Raw genomic sequence first — 19,795 nt, 5'->3', positions numbered from 1 at the left:
ATTGAAATTTGTTAATAAAAAAAATAATGCAACTAAAGTCAGTTTCTAATATGTTTTCTTAATGTGTTTGAAAATCCTAAAATATGGATTAATTAGGGAGTATTGTCCAATATAACCATTTAATACAGTCCCACATAAATTTTAAACTAATGTACTATTTAAAATTTTCAACAGTAAATGGAAAGAAGGCCGGATTATGATTTGTGGCAATATTTTCATTTTGTTGGATGAAAGAGTTTTTGTTTTGTATTACAATATTGGCCAGGCTGGAGTGTGGAGAATCACTATCCATGAAGATGGAGGCATATCAAAGGCACTTCAAACATTTGGACTGAGCAAAATAAAAGTTAATTATACAGAGATGAGTCTTAAAAAAAGCAAGCAATAACATCATAAATTATATTTATTTACATTTTTGTCTTTTTGGAATAAAAACTGATAAGTAGTCTAAAAAGAAAATTGTAAGACCTTACTATATAATTACTCTGATAGATAATTTAATGTTGTTCTATATATTAATTTTACTTTCATCATCTAAAAGTAATACTTAACAACAAATAATTTTAAAATACCCTATCTTGTAATCCATTTTCAATAATATCCTTATATATATGTATATACAAAATAACTAAATTATAAACCCTAAACTTCAAATACTAAACATTATCTCTCCATCGCTCTTGAATGAACTTGTCTCAACTTTTTTTTGTTTTGTGAATGATATCGTAAATAAAAAATTTAACTTTTATAAATTTTATACTATGGAGTATTGATGTACCATTTTTTCTATTGTTTGCTTTTTTTACTACTCACCTCTGTATATTTAAATTTTATTTTGCTCGGTCCAAATGTTTGAAGTGCCTTTGATATGCCTCCATCTTCATGGATAGTGATTCTCCACAATCCAGCCTGGCCAATATTGTAATACGATACAAAATCCCTTTCATCCAACAAAATGAAAATGTTGCCACAAATCATAATCCGGCATTCTTTCTATTTATCATTGAAAATTTTTAAATAGTACATTAGTTTAAAATTATGTGGGACTGTATTAAATGGTTATATTGGACAATACTCCCTCTGTTCCTAATTAATCCATATTTTAGGATTTTCAAACATATTAGAAACTGACTTTAGTTGCATTATTTTTTTTCGATTAACAAATTCAATCAATAATATTCAGTTTCTTTTTTGAAGTTTACAATTTGTCATTAATTACTTATTAAAAATATATAGAAAACCTAGAATTTGTTTTTTTTTGTGCAACATTTTTTTTCTCTCTAAAAAATGGAATAATAAGGATTGGATGGAGTAGATTTTAGTGAGGAAAACATATTGTTTAATGGGACAAAATTATTTTACAAAATATACCTTGTCAATGCATCTATGTAACTATTCTATCAAAAATAAAATGTGTATACGTAACTATAAAAGTTGGAAGAGACTTGGCCATGTTTTTCACTCTTCTTCTCATTTGTAAAACACAGAACACATGACATATATCTTGATTATGGAGAAAAGAGTAAATATATTTTGATTAATTATAAGGACCCCATGCTATACATCAAACCTCTGTTTGATCATCGAGGATTGAAGAAGAGTACCATCATATCAAGAAACTTGACGATCTGTTTTCCTCTTGCAGCGATGATGATAAGTTAGAACAGATCTAGAATTTGAGAGTAAACTTAAGTCCAAGTATTTAAGTAAATGTCTACCTATGGCTATTTAGATGTTACTCTTAGGTTCAAAATATTTTATTGACAGTTACAAATATTTTATTGACAATTACAAATATTTTATCTAAATTTAATAGGATTTAAGTGGAACTAACTAACTTTATTGCCTACTCAATTAATGAAAGAAAACATTATATGATTTTAAAATGTGTAATAATTAAGGTTTATAAAATTACATAAAAGCATAATCATAATCATGTATATAAACTATTTCATTTCTCATCCAAGATATGTTTTTATTATGATATTTTCTTTTATTATAAAATAGTGTGTATTTTTTTCACTTTAATTTAAAGGATGAAAGTCAAATTAAATAAAATGTGTAAAACAAATGTATCAATTATCAGTTATTTATTGGTAAATATTATAGAATATTAAATTTTGTATCAAATATATAATATGAGATTTTATTATAAAACAATTTGATTTAGTTTGACAAAAGAACTTAAGATATAAAAGTGGATTTAAAAATATATGTCAATTGTACCAATTGGATAAGAAAAGTATGATTATTTAGAATTGAAAATGATATAAATTTGTTAAAAAAATAGAAATAAAGATGACAGGTGTCACTAAAAGAGAATGCCAAATGTCATAATGTGAGTAAGAGTCATTATAAATATTATAAAATTTAACATCAATACTCCATAGTATAATATTTATAAAAGTCAAACTTTTTATTTACGAAATCATTCACAAAATCAAAAAAGTTGAGGTAAGTTCATTCAAGAGCGATGGAGAGATAATGTTTAGTATTTGAAGTTTAGGGTTTAGAATATAGTTATTTTGTATATATAAGGGTATCATTGAAAATGGATTACAAGAGAGGGTATTTTAAAATTATTTATTGTTAAGTATTACTTTTAGATGATGAAAGTAAAATTAATATATAGAACAACATTAAATTATCTATCAAAGTAATTATATATTAAGGTCTTACAATTTTCTCTTTAGAAAACTTATCAGTTTTTTTCTTTCCAAAAAAAACAAAAATGTAAATAAATATAATTTATTTTTATTACTTAATGAAAAAACCAAATTAAATTGATTTTGCGGTAACTAAAACAATGGTCATATTATTATAGTAACATATTGTCTAAATATTTTCAACAATTCTGTGTAGTTTAACTTTTTCTCTATCTCAAAAATGACTCTTTTATGAAACATCATACAACATTTATATATTAAAATATTATAGTTAAAACGTAATATTATGAAAATTAATTTTCAAAACATATTAACAATTACATATACATTTCATATGCAATTGAATAGAAATTTGATTCTTTATTTCAAACTAATAATGTATACATAACTCACAGCGTGGGCTACTTTTTAGTATTATATAGAAGGTAAAGGGATTCATATTCGCTGAATTACATAAAACCAATAAAAAACTTGAGAGGAGATCGATGTCTCAAACATACGAAAACACGATATCAAAAAGATGATAAGGTGTTAAAGTAGAATTTGTGTAAGGCTTTTTGTTCATCTCATTAATATAGAGCAAGCGTGCATGGCTCAGCCATGACAACATTTGAAGAAATAGATAAATATAATCGAAAAGCTGTGACAAGTAACGTTGCAGAGTCGTCTTCTTCGGTGAAGATCCCATTTTTTGGATTTTTCTTTATGATTAGTTGATTGATTAGTGTGTTTCTGTGTTTGTGTTGTGTCTAAAAGCAATTTGAACCAAACTCTCATCTACAAACAAAAACCAAAACCGGTTTAATCTCAAATAAACAAACCAAACTAAACCGATACATACCGGCTCGGTTTAAGAGTAATTAAGACTCGTTCTACGAGGATGGCGGGTAAAATTGGGAGGCTTTACGGTTAGACCAAAAACCGCCACAGGAGAAACAATCAAAGCCTAATAAATTCATTAATTGTGTTTTGGTCTTTGGTCAAAAATTTCTCTCTTTGGTCAATTCAATTCCTTTATTTTTCTTGCTTTGTTTTAAGCCTATCATCTAAAACTTATATATACCACACACACACATAACACCTCTCTTCATCCATCAGACGCAAATCACAAAAGCTCATTAAGAGAGAGATTTAGAGAAACCAACGTAACAAAACCATTCAAGAATCATCATATGGCTTCATTACATGTTTCAAGATTAGTTCTTTCTTCTTCTACTTCTTGTTCGAGACCTAAAGCTGCAGTCTCCATACCAAAACTACCGAAGTTTAACGTGTCGGTTCCAAAAATACCGATAAAGAAACAGACTTTATCGGTTAATGAACCGAGCTTTGAGTTTGTAGAAAGTCTTCCTCTTTCGTTGCAACAGAGGAGAGGTTCTGATTCTATCCAAAGGGCGCGTCTCAATGCGGTTCTTGAAGAAGTTATGGATAGGATTGAGATGCATAAGAACATCGGAGATCAACGCAATAATTGGAATTCTCTATTGCTCAATTCTGTTAACATGATCACTCTTACAGCCGCTTTGATGGCCGGGATGGCCTCGGTTAATGCTCACGGTGTAGATTCTGTGACCGCTGTGAAGATAGCTTCAACGGTCTTGTTGACATCTGCTACGGGTTTCGCTGCCTTGATGAGCAAGATTCAACCGTCTCAGCTTACTGAAGAACAGAGGAACGCAACGAGGCTGTTTAAGAGGTTGAGAGTCGAAATCGAGATGTTTCTAAGAGAGAACGAGGAGATTACGGAAGTAGATGTGAAGGTAGTGATAAAGAGAGTCTTGTCTCTAGACAAAGCTTATCCTCTTCCTCTTATCGGAACAATGCTCGAGAAGTTTCCGGAAGAGTTTAAACCGGCGAGTTGGTGGCCTGAAAACAAAGCTAAAAGCCCTAAGACTGGTCTTGCAAACGGGTGGAGTCATGAGTTAGAGGCAGAGATGAGAGAAGTTGCTCATGTCGTGAAGAGCAGAGACGCAGAAGAGTATGAGAGATTAGGTAACGTGGCGTTGATGCTAAACCGGTTCTTGGCTATCTCTGGACCAGTTTTAACCGGAGTTTCGGCAGTGAGCTCTGTTTTTATCGGTCAAGATTCCGGTTTAGCTGGAATCGTGGCGATGACTTGTGCTTCTTTGGCCGCGGTTGTCAACACTTTAGAGCATGGTGGTCAAGTGGGAATGGTGTTTGAAATGTATAGAAACTCAGCTGGATTCTTCTCTCTATTAGAGGAAACGATGAACTCCACAGAGAAGAAAGAGAACGGACAAGTGTACGAGACAAGAGTTGCGGTGAAGCTAGGGAGAAGCTTATCGGAACTGAGAGATCTCGCGAAGAGATCGAATCTTTCTCAAGTTAAGGCCAATGAATTCGCAAGCAAGCTTTTCTAGTTTTTCTATGTTAGAGAGAACATTATTCATTCTTTACATGTATAGATGAATTCATTCATTCAATTCTTTGATTTATTTGTTACAAACAAATTTTTTTTACTATTTCAATTTAAACTTCTAACATGATACTTTGTCCTAATCTTGAGCTTTAAGTTGTAGCCTTGTAGAGGGAGTGGGTATTTTACCAAACCGAAATGATCAAAAACGACCGGATCAAAACCAAAACGAAATTATTCAACTAATTGACCCAATCTAATTTGGGGGTCAAAAATATTACAATAGAAGAACCGAATTTAAATCCATATATTAACTGAAATCTTTATTACAACTTGTATCTTTGATTAAAATATATACTAAATATTTAATTTGATGAATTTAAAAAAATTATTATGTACTTGAATCACAAACCAATCCGAATCAAACTGAACTAGATCCGGTTATTATTCGGTAACAAAATTTCAGTACCGAAATAACCAAATTGAACCGAATTATCCGAGTAAACCACCCACAAACAAGTTTATAAGAACAATGTTTCTTGTATCTTACACTATCCAACACTGCAGTTTCTGTTGCGTAATGTATCTGAGGTCAGAAGAAAAAATGGAAGTTTCACCGAGGATACAACGCTGTAATCGAGACATCGTCCACTGAAAACGGATCTTTGTCTTCAAGGTTATTCATGGATATGTCTGCAGGTTTCACTGAGAGAGGGAGAGTGACAAAAGCAGCTTCTGTAGGTTTAGGTATTGTCAAAGTACCGTCTCTTGCAAGCCAAACTATAACAGTGTTCATGGTTGGTCTCTTTGCTGCATTCTCTTGTACACACAACAAACCAATCTGAATCAACTTTATGATCTCGTTTCTCGGGTTTTCGTTTAAGTAAGGATCGATTATACTCTTAGGCTCTCCTTCGATCCATCTCTTCCATGCCTGAATCAAAAGAAAAGTTTCTTTATAGGAATTGACAAAATAGATAAAATGTTATCAAGAAAGAAGCTTACAAAAGCTGGAAGTCCTTCTGCTTCGAAATTCTTGTTTTTTTCACCGCTTATTATCTCCAAAAGCATAACACCGAAGCTGTAAACATCAGATTTAGCAGAGAATTGTCCGTGTCTCACGTACTCCGGAGCCATATATCCACTGCAAGAACAATAATTACATTAGTGACGATTCTAATACAAAGAATCTCTATATCTTGCCTGCAGGAATCTGGTAAAAACAGAGCATTCATGTCTAAAAACAGAGCATTTATGTATGAAACAGAGAATACTAACTAGGTTCCAACTACTCTGCTTGTCTCTCCTCGAGTCTCATCCATGTTAAACAACCTCGCCATCCCAAAGTCTGCAACTTTAGGGTTCATCTCAGCGTCTAGAAGGATATTGCTCGCCTTCAAATCGCGATGAATAATCCTTAGTTGAGAATCTTCATGGAGATAAAGAAGCCCTCTTGCAACTCCTTCTATGATTCTGTACCTTACATCCCATGTAAGAAGCCAACGTTTGTCCTCGTCTACAGATTTTGAAAGAAAACGTACGTTATTTCTTTTTACTAATGTAAGTATTGTGACAATACATACATTACACTGGTCATGTGAAGGCTTACCGAAGATGAAGTGATCAAGACTTGAATTAGGCACATGCTCGTAGACAAGAATCTCTTCATTTCCTTCATTACAGAATCCAAGAAGCTTGACTAGATTCCTATGTTGGAGTCTTGTCAAGAGTAATACTTCATTCTTAAACTCTAGCTCTCCTTGTCCTGAACCTCTAGCTAATCTCTTTACCGCTATATCTTGCCCGCTCGGTAATATTCCCTGAGACAGGTGTAAGTCTGTAAGATCATTGAACCAAAGATTTTGATAAGATGCTTCTGTGAGGAGGTTTAATGAGATTTCTTACCTTATAGACAGATCCAAATCCACCTTGGCCAAGCTTATTTTCCGGAGAGAACTCATCGGTTGCAATTAAGATCATGCCAAGATCAAAACTTAACATAGATTGACCATCAGAGTCAGAGTTCTCTGCACATACACAGTATAAAGGTATTCCTTAAGAAAAAAAAAACTCCAAAACTTTTCAACAATTTACTCAAAAGTCCTGAAACTAAACTCACTGTTGATTTCAGCATAAATCCTCCTCCGCATTCGGTGGTAAGCAAGCACGAAAGCAACAAACACGGAAAGATTAATGAACGTAGGAACAACAACAACCACAACGCTCCATGGTTGAAAAATTCTTCCTGAAAAACCCCCAAAAGGTTAAGTTTTATATATGAAAAGTTGAAAACGAAGTGAACTGATCAGCTAAAGTACCTTTCTTCTTAACCCGAGAGTCTTCTCGAGGTTGAGGAGGTCGAGGAGGCGCGGAAACTCTCTCTAGATTATCGAAAGCTCCTACGAAACGGTACAAATCCCATCGGAAAAAACAACTAGGGCGTGAAACTGTTCCGCCTACTCTGTCCCGGTTATGTTCTTGATTATATCTAACATTCTCTCTCAGGCAAAGATTACAGTCACTTGAAGATAAATCAGGTGTGCATTGCATCAACATATAAACTTCAGGAGTGTCTGTAAACTCTGCACTTGAGACTTCATAATACTTCAACACCGAGGACTCATCAGCCGTGGATGCAACCTCAACTGTTCGATTGGCCATGGCGGAAAACTCTAGGCTAATTCGGGTCAGATTCGAAGAAGGGGGAAGACTCGAGTGAGGAACATTCCCAACTTGCTCAAGCTTTAGTTCGCCAAATTTTTGGACATTTGAGTAGCGTACTAGGCAAGAAACGTTTGCATCGTTTTCGGAATCCCAATGATATGCTTCTGTTTTGCCTTGGCATTGAGTTAAAAGATTCCTACTTGCTCTATCAACGCAGCGACGACAAGCCTTTTCTTCGTAGTGTTTTCGACAAAGAGCAAGAGCGTAAACTCCACCTCGTGAAGCGTTGTAGAAACCGCGTTCTCTGATAACGTTTGATTCAAGAGTAGGTAATAGAGCGTCGAGGTTTTCGCCATAGGTTGTGTTTAGAGGGAAGTTTTCATCGCCGCAGATGAAGGTAGTGTGAACGCCACTGATGGTTAAGAGGATGAAGAAGAGAAGAAAACAAGGGAGGTGAAAAAGAAAGGATTTTTCCATTCATATAAATAATCAACGTTTGATTATCAGAAAACCTTTAGCTAATTTGGCTTCACATAAATAGATTTTGATTCGTAAATTTTCTTTTGAGGATCGATCAAACAAGAGAGACTTTTCTGTGTTGTCATTTCGTTTTCACAAATGAAGAAACCTTGACTATTAGCACAGGCGGCAAAGACTTTTCTTTTCCTCAAATTACGCTTACGTAAACGATACGTCGAACACTTCGTTGTCCTTATGCCTTAAGTGGACACAACGACGTCGTTTCACGTTCCAAACAATATAGAAACGTACGACAAGGAGATATCAATGGAGTGAAAGCGTACTACGTCGGGTTTCATAAATTGTCAAGGATCACAAGGACAATGAAAGTCAAATTCGAAGACCAAAAATGGTTTCATACTTACATGACTGATTCCTCATATAACAATTGCTTCGAAGACTGGAACTCTGGAAGTCTACGGACTACGGGGACGCAAATGCATTAAATATTTAATCATGAAAACAAAGAAAATCTAATTACATGGTTTGAAAGAGTAAAACTTGTGAGCTTTTGTGATTTAAAGATTTTCTTGAAAAGACTGAAAAAGTAAGGTCAATACTTGCTAGTTTAGTTTGTTGTATTATATGTATCATAAATTAATTGGTGTTAGATTTGGCGATACATCTCAAGCCACCAAATGAATGATATAGTCTAGTAGTATTGAGATTTGAGAACACTAGTTAAAGTTACTATAACAAACAAAAAAACTATCTCTAGCAAATTCAAGCATGTGAGAGAACTTGAATTCGGTTCAAGTTCAGTTTACTTGACGATTATGTGTTTGGTTTTAAGGCTTATAGTCATTTACCTCCAACTCAATTTGCCAGATACAACAAATATAAGATGTTTACAATCCTATATGAAAACAATATGTTAGCCAGAGATGGTTAATTATTCGTTCATGATCATGTTGTCTTATCAATAATCTACAGCCATCAAATTAATCTTTTTGAATATTAATATACGTTCAGTAGTACGTACTATGTCTCTAATTAACATAAGAGTTTTTGAATAGCCGGCATAGCCAATCAAGGTCTGGTAGGTTAACTAACTGCTATAGGTTAATTTTTTTTTTTTTTTTTTTTTTTTTTTTTTTTTTTTTTTTTTTTTAATATGTGAATCCATCATTATGTCGATTTAAATTTCCTTCCTTAGCATAATGAACGGTAAGAATTATTTCCTTTGACATTATTTAGGTTGAAAAGTTTATCTATACCTCAATTTCTATTATGCGGGAAAACACAACTATCTAAAAAATCGAATTTCGATAAAGAAAACTTTTAACCATTTGACGCTGACGGAAAACATTTTCTGAACGGTAACATTTTTTTAGTTACCTCATATTAAACCACACACACTAACTAGTCTTTTTGTATCTGATTCTCACATTGCACAAAAGGGAGGATATTGTGTATCAGGGGCGGATCTGTATACTAGGTGGGGCACGTGCCCCATACACATTTATAAAACCGGTTTAAGTAATGAACTAACAATATTAGTTTCTTAGTCCATTTGGTAAGAGTGCCCCATACTTCTTGAAAGGACAAGGGTTAGAATCCAACAATATGCAGTTAGAACTCAAATTTTTTATATTTTTCTGTTTTCCTATTGCTGAAAAATTTTTTGTGCCCCATATTAATTTTCTCCCTGGATCCGCCACTGTTGTGTATTATATATTGAAATTACTACGAAATTGTGTTACACAACTTATTGAAATCACTACAATTATGAAATTGTGTTACTTCACAACTTATTTGTAACAAGTGCTACTATATACCACTAAAAACAACTTAAACAAGACTACTTAAAGTCATACAAACAAAACAAACAGATAAAACTAAAACTAAACCCAGTCAATGTCCTATGTTCTAAGTCAATTGGTACGTACCATTTCATTATAAAAATAAAATAAAAGAAATAGTGGTACCATTTCTCACGACATATATTAAGTTGCAATGAAGTGTTATAAATTAACGTCTCATATCATAATAAAATGAAAACAAAAACCCTCAGATCTTGCAACCCTATCAATAGTAAAATGGGAAAGAGTTGCCTTGTGACTACTTTTCTCTCGCTTCTCCTTCTCTTCCTTCAAACCCCTAAATATGTTAATGCCAGTTTCATCTGCTACGGTGACTTTTTCAATAATGTTAACTACGGCGTCAGTCGAGACTTCCTCTTCTCTTCCCTTCCTTCAAACGTCGTTGCTAACGGCGGTTTCTACAACGCGTCCTTTGGCAGAGAATCTAAAGACAACAGAGTCCACGTTGTTGCCTTATGCAGACGAGGCTACGAGAAGCAAGCTTGCAAGACATGTCTCGAACATGTGATTGACGACACAAAATCAAAGTGTACTAATCGAAAAGAGTCTTTCTCCTGGGTCACTGATCAATCCGACGACGTTTCTTGCTTTCTACGTTACACCAACCGCTCAACTTTTGGCAAACTCGAGCTCTCACCAAATGTTATTAACCCTAACCCAGACAACTTAGATTCATCCATATCCAAGAACATGATCATGTTCAGTGAAGAATGGAATGCAATGGTTAACCGGACGCTCGAGGCTGCTTCCACCGCTGAGACTTCCTCAGTCCTCAAGTACTATAATGCCACAAAAACAGAGTTCACACAAATTCCAGATGTTTACGCGTTGATGCAATGCACACCTGACCTATCGCCAGGCGACTGCAAGAGATGTCTAAGAGAGTGTGTGAATGACTTTCAAAAGCGGGACTGGGGAAAACGAGGAGCTGGAATTAGTCGTCCTAGCTGTTATTTCCGGTGGGATCTTTATCCTTTCTATAAAGCTTTTGATAATGTTACAAGAGTTTCTGCTCCTCCTCCTCAAGCTTCTTCGACTATTCTTGACTGCGGGAGAGACAAAAAAAGATTTCAAGGAAGCAACATTGCAATTATTGTGGTCCCAACGGTTATAAATCTCTTCGTATTTGTGGTTCTAATACTTTCTTGGAAGAGAAAGCCGTCCCACACCGGAATCAATGGTAAAGTCTTTTAAGATCTTGAAACTCAAAACCAACTGGTAATGAGTGGATAGACATATATCTTTTATACACTTTTTCTCAAGGAAGACCTAACACGTTCTCTCGAGATGATGATTTATTTTTGTTATTCATTATGAAACTTGACTCCCTCTTTTTACCGATTAGATCCGTTTGGATATATTGAGCTCTTAATCTTATGTGAACATATGAAGAAAAGGAAAATAATAAAATCCTTTTTAACATGTTTTGACAAATTTTGTGATGATGTGCAGAGGCTTTGGATTGGAATGATGGTCAATCTATGGTACGTTTTGATCTTGGTATGATATTAATGGCAACCAATAACTTCTTTCTAGAAAATAAGCTTGGCCAAGGTGGATTTGGATCTGTCTACAAGGTAAAGAAACTAGCTATAGAATCCTAACAAAATCTTTAGTTGGGTTAGTGGTCTTTTATTATAGCATGAGAATGGTTATTTCAGGGAATATTACCGAGTGGGCAAGAGATAGCGGTAAAGAGATTAATAAAAGGTTCAGGGCAAGGAAATATGGAGTTCAAGAATGAGGTTTTACTTTTGACAAGGCTCCAACACAAGAATCTGGTCAAGCTTCTTGGGTTTTGTAATGAAAAAGATGAAGAGATTCTTGTCTACGAGTTCGTTCCCAATGCAAGCCTCGACCGCTTCATATTTGGTGAGCCTTTCAAGAGATCCATGCATCTTTTTGTGTACTATGTTTATAGCAAACAATATGAATAAAAAAACTGTTTCTTTGAGATCTGTAGATGAAGAAAAACGCCGGATTCTGACATGGGATGTGAGGTACACAATCATAGAAGGAGTTGCAAGAGGGCTTCAATATCTCCATGAAGATTCTCAGTTGAGGATTATTCACAGAGATTTGAAGGCAAGCAATATCCTTTTAGACGCAGATATGAACCCTAAGGTTGCAGACTTTGGGATGGCGAGGCTGTTCAATATGGATGAGACTCGAGGACAGACAAGCAGAGTAGTTGGAACATAGTAAGTAGCTCTATTTTTATTTTTAAAGATTCTTTCATAAGCATCACCATTAATATGATTTGGTTAATGCAGCGGATATATGGCTCCAGAATACGCGACATACGGACAATTCTCAGCTAAATCTGATGTTTATAGCTTTGGTGTCATGCTTCTAGAGATGATATGTGGTAAAAGCAACAAAAACTTGGAAAAAGAAGAAGAGGAAAAAGAAGAAGAGGAAAAAGAAGAGCTCTCAGCTTTTGTAAGCTTCTCACTTTATATCTATCATCTTTATACTTCTCATTCTTCTTCATCTTCTTATTGAACTTTTAAAAATCATTTGCAGGTATGGAAGAGGTGGATTGAAGGACGATTTGAAGAGATCGTTGATCCTTTGGCTGCTCCAAGTAACAACATCTCAATAAACGAAGTAGTGAAGCTCATCCACATAGGTTTATTGTGTGTTCAAGAGAATGTTTCCAAAAGACCTAGCATGACTTCAATCCTCTTTTGGCTTGAAAGACATGCTAACACCACCATGCCTGTGCCCACACCTGTTGCTTTACTTACACGGCCATCACCCTCACCATCACCATCGCCATCACCATCACCATCCTCGTCACTGTGATGCTAATAAGCATGCATTCAAGCATGTATGTAGTATACCTCGTTCTCTCTGTACAATAAATGGCAGATATTGAGAAAAAGATTCCGTGTAGTCTAAGCAAACTTATGTTTATTTTAGTGGTAACCTCAACTATTTGTCGAACGCGTTTTCATACCTAAACTTCAGTACTTTTCAAATAACAATCTGAACGGTGTTAAAATTTAAATTTGCTACGTTAACTATATGAACTGTTGTCAATTTCAACATTTGTTCAAACAATGTTAAATCAGAATTTAACTGAATTGAGTTAGACGACCTGTGACGTCCATGTGATACTAAAACTTACTAAAACAACGTCATATTGGTCATTTCGTAGCTACCATAACACACCAAAAGTTACCAAAACGACGTCGTTCTAATCAATCTTAGTGTCACATGGACGCCAAGAGTCATCTGACTCACCACCGTTAAAAATTTAGGAATTCGTTTTTTTTTTAATTTGAGGACTATTGTGGCTATTGTTCTTAAAAATCATAGCAAAAAAAAAATTGAGCATTTTATATTATATTTAAATTATAGTATATTCGATAGATTTTTGAAAACAATAGTCACAATAATCCTTAAATAAAATTAATAACGTCATGTAATTTATTTTTATTAAAATTAAAAAAGTTGAAACAATTCATAGGAAACAAATATGATGGAGCGGTCAAGCCATGAAATTGATTTTTCCATCATATGAAACTTTTTCTGCAAATTGGAGGATAACAAAACTGTCCAAAATTATTTGCTAATTGCATTAAGATTTTTTTAGAAGACTTACTATTACGACTTACGAGTTTCTAAGAAATTTCTATATATACAAAAAAAAAATTCACTCTTTTTTTTTTTTTTTGAATTGTTCTTTACTTTATTCCGTACCCCTTTTAGTATATATAGAAAGTTTAGACCTAGCAAATGGAGACTTTTTGGTCACGCGACCAAACAAAAACTGGAATTTAACGAGAAAGATGTGCATGTGGCGTGTAGCCATGTAGGGTTAGACCACACGAAGTGAATAAAACGTCGTGTGTTTTACCCTTTCTATACGGCTATTTCAGTTTAGACTTATATACACATGCGACATATGTGAGACATTGGAAGATGACCAAACCTCTTTTACGGTTCTAAACTTTGTTTTGGTCATCATCAAATAGCATAATTCGTTATTCCCACATTCACACAGATATGTGCATCTATATTAACATTTTTTAAGTACATTTTGGTTTATGCCCTTTAAGTTTTACTTATTTAATTTTTTTTACAACATTAACCCCTAAAACAATTCCATAAATAAAATTGCAGAGAAACTCAAATACTAAACTTTCTTAAATTGACCAACATTTGTTACATTTATTGCCATAAAATCTTAACAACATCTATACATTCCGATTTTTCCAAAAACAACTCTATCCATTAAAGTTTTAACCCATTAAATCTCCAAAACTATTTTCATGGATGCTAGAATCTCTCTAATTTAAATGATATACAACAGATTTTCCATAACAAAAGTTTACAATATCCATAATTATATTAACATTAATAAATTTCCTAAACCGAAAATCCAATTATAAAATGTCACATTAAATATGTTGAAAACCTTCCATATAATTTGGTTTATTTTTTATTTTTTGAGGAATTAGGAAAAAATAAAATTCTATTAATTATCATAAACTATATATATTGACATGGAAAAATTATAAACTATAAAAACATGCTAATTTGGTAAAACAATTAATATAATTAAACTTGATCAAAAAATTATTTTGATTAATATTTTTTACGCAAAAACTTATTTTGATTTTGGTGAGATGTGTTGGCATTAATCCCATATATGGAGTTAAGTGGAATTGTTTTTTTTTTTTTTTTTTTGTTTTTAAACACTTTTAGATGTGTAGCAGGAGATAAATGTATAACTAGATTATACATATACCACACGGGTTATGATCAACAGGTCAATTAAAACCTAATGTGTACTCCACCACGATCTAGTGGTATCGTTGTAACACTTCAGGATCGAATCCACAGAGACCAAACAATTACACTATGAAATTATGTAGATTAAATATAGCTAAGACAAAAGAGGAAGTTTGTGAAGCAAGTAATAATTAAAAAACGGAAAGTAAATAAGTTGTTTCTAAATCAAAAAGGAAAACTTTGGGTGCAGGGAATCAGTTAGGGGTCAGATTCACGAATTTAGATGATGGATTGGGATAGCATTAGACACCGTTCTAGAACTCAAATCACAGTTGTAAAGCTAACCTACTTTCGCAGCATTAACTATCTATGCAATGAATTCACTTAACCCTAAACCGTCGTTTGGATCTAGCAAACCAAGCAAGCAATAACAAGTTCAAGTTTGATCTGTTCACAAAGTGCCTTAACTTCAACTTTCGTTGGCTAAGGATCACCTTGCTCACCTATGTTCTTTTCAAGCAACTCAACAACACTTTTGGTGCCCCGATGAATTAAACCTAAGATCTTAATCTAGGTGATCAATCTAGCTTAAGCATTAAGAACAACTATAGATGAAGAACAATAAGATCAATCCCTAATCCATCCATTAATCATATAAACCCTTCTGAAACCCTAAACCCAATAGTGAAACTACTCAGACATGGAGAAGCATAAACAGCAAATCAAAGATGAAGAAAGCATAATTGAATTGCAAAAGAATAGAAAATAGGGTTTAGAAATCTTCTCCAAGGTGTCAAGATGGATTAGAGATCTTCTCCCTTTGCTCTCAATACAAAATAGTCTCAGAAAATAAAGCTTATGTCTCTGGAGGCCGTGCCTCTAACTTAAATATCAAAATAAAACCCTAAAAGTCGGTTTAAAACAAAAAAGGAAAACTTGAGTCGGGTACGGGGACTGGTCGATCTCGAGAGGATCAGCCGATCCAGAACGTATTTCTGCTCTCACTTCATCTGCCTTCTAGCTCGATCAGTCTTCAACCAATTAAGCTCCAGATGCATATTTTCATCCCCAAAACGCTCAGATTCCTTCCAAAGTCACCTAGAACCTGTAAAGATTCACAAAAGACTAAAAGGACTCTAAAAGCACACTTGGACCTAACAAAAGACTCAAAACAAATGTAAAAACTATTGTTAAAATCCTATAAAATGCAGACACATCAATTTCCCCGGACTTGAATCTTTGCTTGTCCTCAAGCAAGAACCGACAAAAACTCAAGAATAGAGAAAAGGTTTGAAAGTGGAAACTCACATATTCCTGGGAACCTCTTCTTTACACTCTTCATCAAATCAAATTAAGAACTATTTTTTGTACTCTGCCCATGATTAGGATCAACACTCCCTACTCTGAACTCCACGGCCTTAGAGAACCTTCAGCATCCCCATTGTTGTCTCTCTACATCAGATTAGTAAAAATGTGCGGTCTTACCATGGGAGTATCGATCATTGAACTGTTGACTCCTTCAACCTCTTATCGCCCAAGACCTCCTCTTATGCTCCCTTTCCTCTCTCTTTTCTCACTTCCAAAGGATTGATTTCTCCCTAATTTTCTAGGGTATCATTTTATTTTTTTTATCAATCCTTTGCTCTTTTCTTGCGGACAGGTTTCCATGAGCTCCGAAAGATGCACGGGTTTACGCACAACCCTCGGTTCACTTCTTTTATTACCTATATCCTCTTCTTCTTTCTTTTTTTTTTTTTACTGAGTACTGAAGGGAAGAGAGAGGGGAAGCATACTGGTGAGGGGTTGCATGTCTCGTGAGGCTCAAGGGAGGAGTCTTGTCCGATGTATACCAAGCCCCAAGGTAAGAAATTAAATCCGGTTAAGTCTTGTCAAAGCTAGAGACAACTTCTGGTTCAACTTAGTGTTCTCCTTAGCGAGTGTCTTTTGGGGCGTGTTGAGACTGCTCATGTTCATTCCAAGCTTCATTCGAAATCAGAGGTACAAAAGTAATCATAAGAGCGTTAGTTCAAAGCAAAAGATTCCTAGAAATGATCATAGTTTCCCAATTTTTTCGTTTTTTTTTTTTTTTTTTTGTTAGACACGACAAACTGACTCAAATAAAAGAAAAATCAAAAGAAACAAGAAAACGACATTAGTAACTTGGAGACATCCCTCCCCCGGACTTACTTTACACCGTCTCGGTGTGAAAGAAAAACCAAGAAAAGAATGAATCCGACAAAGAAAATAAAAAAAATGAAAAAGAAAAAGAAAGGAAAAGAAACAAAAACCGGTGATCTCGCATCTGGTGTTAGAGTGGTGTTGGCAAGGGTGGTGATGGAATCGACCAATCTCAGGGTGGGATCGACCGATCTGCAACATTATTGAACTTGGAGATACCCGCAGAAAACTACCGAGATCGGTCGAACTTTAAGGAGGATCGACCAATCCGAAGCTCCTGGAACAAAAAATTTCGCATCTTCTGCGTTTGGAACCTGTTCCTGAAAACACTTAACACCGGACGTGATTTCACCGTAATAAATCCTAAAAACAAAACCAAAATCCTAAGATAAATAAAAACAAAAGGGTAAGCCAGCAAAAACCCCATGGGTTGCCTCCCATAAGCGCTTGTTTAAGGTCTATAGCTTGACCACTCAACACAAAATGTTAATCATAAGTATCAAAAGGCTGAGCCAATGGACCTTTAGTCCTTCTCTTGTTAATGCAATAAACAATATGTGTCATGTAACACACAAATATCCATGGCAAAACAATAAAATTCACATCTAGGAAGTTCACTACAAATGTAGCATATACTTTGAAATATTCCTTGATGGTTGGATGCTCATGAGGATCAAATGCATTTAATGGAAAAATAAAGTCAATTTCAGGTTCAACCGAGGTTTTCACAAAATAATTAACTTCATCACCATTAATTTCATAAAACACAATATCCTCATTCATATAATCAACCTCAGGGTCTTTTGTTTCATGCAAAATTGTATCAATATCAAGAACACACCCTAGGTAAGATTCTTCAAGAAGAGAGCTAGATACATCAGGCATTGAAAACTCAAACTCGAGATCATGAACATTCAAAGCACAATGATATTCAATAACAAAACATATTTCATGATAATCCCTAGAAAGTTTTTCTGCTCTTAAGATGTCTAGACGTTGAGACTCACATATCAAATCATAGCATTCATCAATGAGCAATGAAGTATCTAAACTAGAAGTCACATCTTCAATGCATGGCATGTGAATATCCTCAAAATCATGAATTTCAAGGGTGGAAACGCATGTACCTTCTATTTGGCTTGGTAGAACCCAATATATTACCTCTTCGCAAGCATGAGCTTCCCTAATCTCTGTGAAAGTGGGCTCCCTCCCTTCAAGTACTGCTCGATGTGAGATGAGATTCAACCGGATCATTGCTGCTAAGTTTCTCCTTGTCGTTGTTGGATGCTCCATGTAAAGCTCATCCAACTTAACTTTTTGATCTGGTGTAAGAACACTCTCATCAAACGGCGGCTCCACATAAGGCTCATCTAGAATGTCTTCATCAAATGTGGTCTCCTCTTCCTGTGGCCAGTCATCGTAATCCATCGCCCCAAAAACATTTTTCATTCTTTTTTTTTTAATTATCTACAAAAACAGAAAATAAAAATAATTAGTAAAAACAAAAAGAAATCTTAGACTATACTTAATTCTAAAATCTCAAAGGCAATCGTTTTGGTCCCCGGCAACGGCGCCAAATTGATCAACAGGTCAATTAAAACCTAATGTGTACTCCACCACGATCTAGTGGTATCGTTGTAACACTTCAGGATCGAATCCACAGAGACCAAACAATTACACTATGAAATTATGTAGATTAAATATAGCTAAGACAAAAGAGGAAGTTTGTGAAGCAAGTAATAATTAAAAAACGGAAAGTAAATAAGTTGTTTCTAAATCAAAAAGGAAAACTTTGGGTGCAGGGAATCAGTTAGGGGTCAGATTCACGAATTTAGATGATGGATTGGGATAGCATTAGACACCGTTCTAGAACTCAAATCACAGTTGTAAAGCTAACCTACTTTCGCAGCATTAACTATCTATGCAATGAATTCACTGAACCCTAAACCGTCGTTTGGATCTAGCAAACCAAGCAAGCAATAACAAGTTCAAGTTTGATCTGTTCACAAAGTGCCTTAACTTCAACTTTCGTTGGCTAAGGATCACCTTGCTCACCTATGTTCTTTTCAAGCAACTCAACAACACTTTTGGTGCCCCGATGAATTAAACCTAAGATCTTAATCTAGGTGATCAATCTAGCTTAAGCATTAAGAACAACTATAGATGAAGAACAATAAGATAAATCCCTAATCCATCAATTAATCATATAAACCCTTCTGAAACCCTAAACCCAATAGTGAAACTACTCAGACATGGAGAAGCATAAACAGCAAATCAAAGATGAAGAAAGCATAATTGAATTGCAAAAGAATAGAAAATAGGGTTTAGAAATCTTCTCCAAGGTGTCAAGATGGATTAGAGATCTTCTCCCTTTGCTCTCAATACAAAATAGTCTCAGAAAATAAAGCTTATGTCTCTGGAGGCCGTGCCTCTAACTTAAATATCAAAATAAAACCCTAAAAGTCGGTTTAAAACAAAAACGGAAAACTTGAGTCGGGTACGGGGACTGGTCGATCTCGAGAGAATCAGCCGATCCAGAACGTATTTCTACTCTCACTTCATCTGCCTTCTAGCTCGATCAGTCTTCAACCAATTAAGCTCCAGATGCATATTTTCATCCCCAAAACGCTCAGATTCCTTCCAAAGTCACCTAGAACCTGTAAAGATTCACAAAAGACTAAAAGGACTCTAAAAGCACACTTGGACCTAACAAAAGACTCAAAACAAATGTAAAAACTATTGTTAAAATCCTATAAAATGCAGACACATCAGGTTAAAACCTTGAAAACACTACAAAAATCCTATACTTTGAATACTTATATCAA

The 19,795-nt window shown here is 34.6% G+C and overlaps 2 protein-coding genes and 1 pseudogene across 4 annotated transcripts; 2 read left to right on the top strand and 1 right to left on the bottom strand.

The window, feature by feature from the left end:
* The first annotated feature begins 3,759 nt into the window (after nucleotides 1-3,759).
* On the top strand, nucleotides 3,760-5,180 carry LOC104707594 (putative F-box protein At4g22030 pseudogene; annotated as a pseudogene). The gene has a single exon (XR_015573539.1). The product of XR_015573539.1 is annotated as a putative F-box protein At4g22030 pseudogene (transcript).
* Nucleotides 5,181-5,332: 152 nt separating this feature from the next.
* Nucleotides 5,333-8,338, bottom strand: LOC104716968 (cysteine-rich receptor-like protein kinase 36). Its single transcript, XM_010434465.2, has 7 exons — nucleotides 7,362-8,338; nucleotides 7,163-7,288; nucleotides 6,949-7,070; nucleotides 6,653-6,863; nucleotides 6,322-6,559; nucleotides 6,049-6,187; nucleotides 5,333-5,977 (listed from the first exon to the last, which is right to left on the bottom strand). The coding sequence occupies exons 1-7, from the start codon at nucleotides 8,182-8,184 to the stop codon at nucleotides 5,657-5,659; spliced, it is 1,980 nt and encodes a 659-aa protein (XP_010432767.1). The 5' UTR covers nucleotides 8,185-8,338; the 3' UTR covers nucleotides 5,333-5,656.
* Nucleotides 8,339-10,155: 1,817 nt separating this feature from the next.
* On the top strand, nucleotides 10,156-13,062 carry LOC104716962 (cysteine-rich receptor-like protein kinase 37). 2 transcript variants are annotated; one of them, XM_010434453.3, is made up of 6 exons: nucleotides 10,156-11,229; nucleotides 11,502-11,626; nucleotides 11,711-11,921; nucleotides 12,013-12,250; nucleotides 12,323-12,491; nucleotides 12,576-13,062. In XM_010434453.3, the coding sequence occupies exons 1-6, from the start codon at nucleotides 10,221-10,223 to the stop codon at nucleotides 12,855-12,857; spliced, it is 2,034 nt and encodes a 677-aa protein (XP_010432755.2). In that variant the 5' UTR covers nucleotides 10,156-10,220; the 3' UTR covers nucleotides 12,858-13,062. The 2 variants fall into 2 exon arrangements, with proteins under 2 accessions (XP_010432755.2, XP_087336262.1); XM_087480136.1 differs by lacking the exons at nucleotides 12,323-12,491; nucleotides 12,576-13,062 and having other exon boundaries at nucleotides 10,198-11,229; nucleotides 12,013-12,251.
* The last annotated feature ends 6,733 nt before the right edge of the window (nucleotides 13,063-19,795 follow it).

Source organism: Camelina sativa, chromosome 2 (genome assembly GCF_030686135.1).
Source record: "Camelina sativa cultivar CO46 ecotype springtype chromosome 2, ASM3068613v1".
Taxonomy (NCBI): Eukaryota; Viridiplantae; Streptophyta; class Magnoliopsida; order Brassicales; family Brassicaceae; genus Camelina; species Camelina sativa.
Note: the sequence above shows the minus strand (reverse complement) of the source record. Positions and strands in the feature narration are given on the sequence as shown.

What these genes read in the sequence shown, in the direction of transcription:
- LOC104716968 (XM_010434465.2), bottom strand. Translation starts at nt 8,184, where the DNA reads ATGGAAAAATCCTTTCTTTTTCACCTCCCTTGTTTTCTTCTCTTCTTC. An exon ending in TCTTGATCACTTCATCTTCG is followed by an intron (nt 6,560 to 6,652) that starts GTAAGCCTTCAC and finishes CAAAATCTGTAG; the next exon opens with ACGAGGACAAACGTTGGCTT. An exon ending in CAGAAGGACTTCCAGCTTTT is followed by an intron (nt 5,978 to 6,048) that starts GTAAGCTTCTTT and finishes CTTTTGATTCAG; the next exon opens with GCATGGAAGAGATGGATCGA.
- LOC104716962 (XM_010434453.3), top strand. Translation starts at nt 10,221, where the DNA reads ATGAAAACAAAAACCCTCAGATCTTGCAACCCTATCAATAGTAAAATG. An exon ending in GTCCCACACCGGAATCAATG is followed by an intron (nt 11,230 to 11,501) that starts GTAAAGTCTTTT and finishes GATGATGTGCAG; the next exon opens with AGGCTTTGGATTGGAATGAT. An exon ending in AGCAGAGTAGTTGGAACATA is followed by an intron (nt 12,251 to 12,322) that starts GTAAGTAGCTCT and finishes TGGTTAATGCAG; the next exon opens with CGGATATATGGCTCCAGAAT.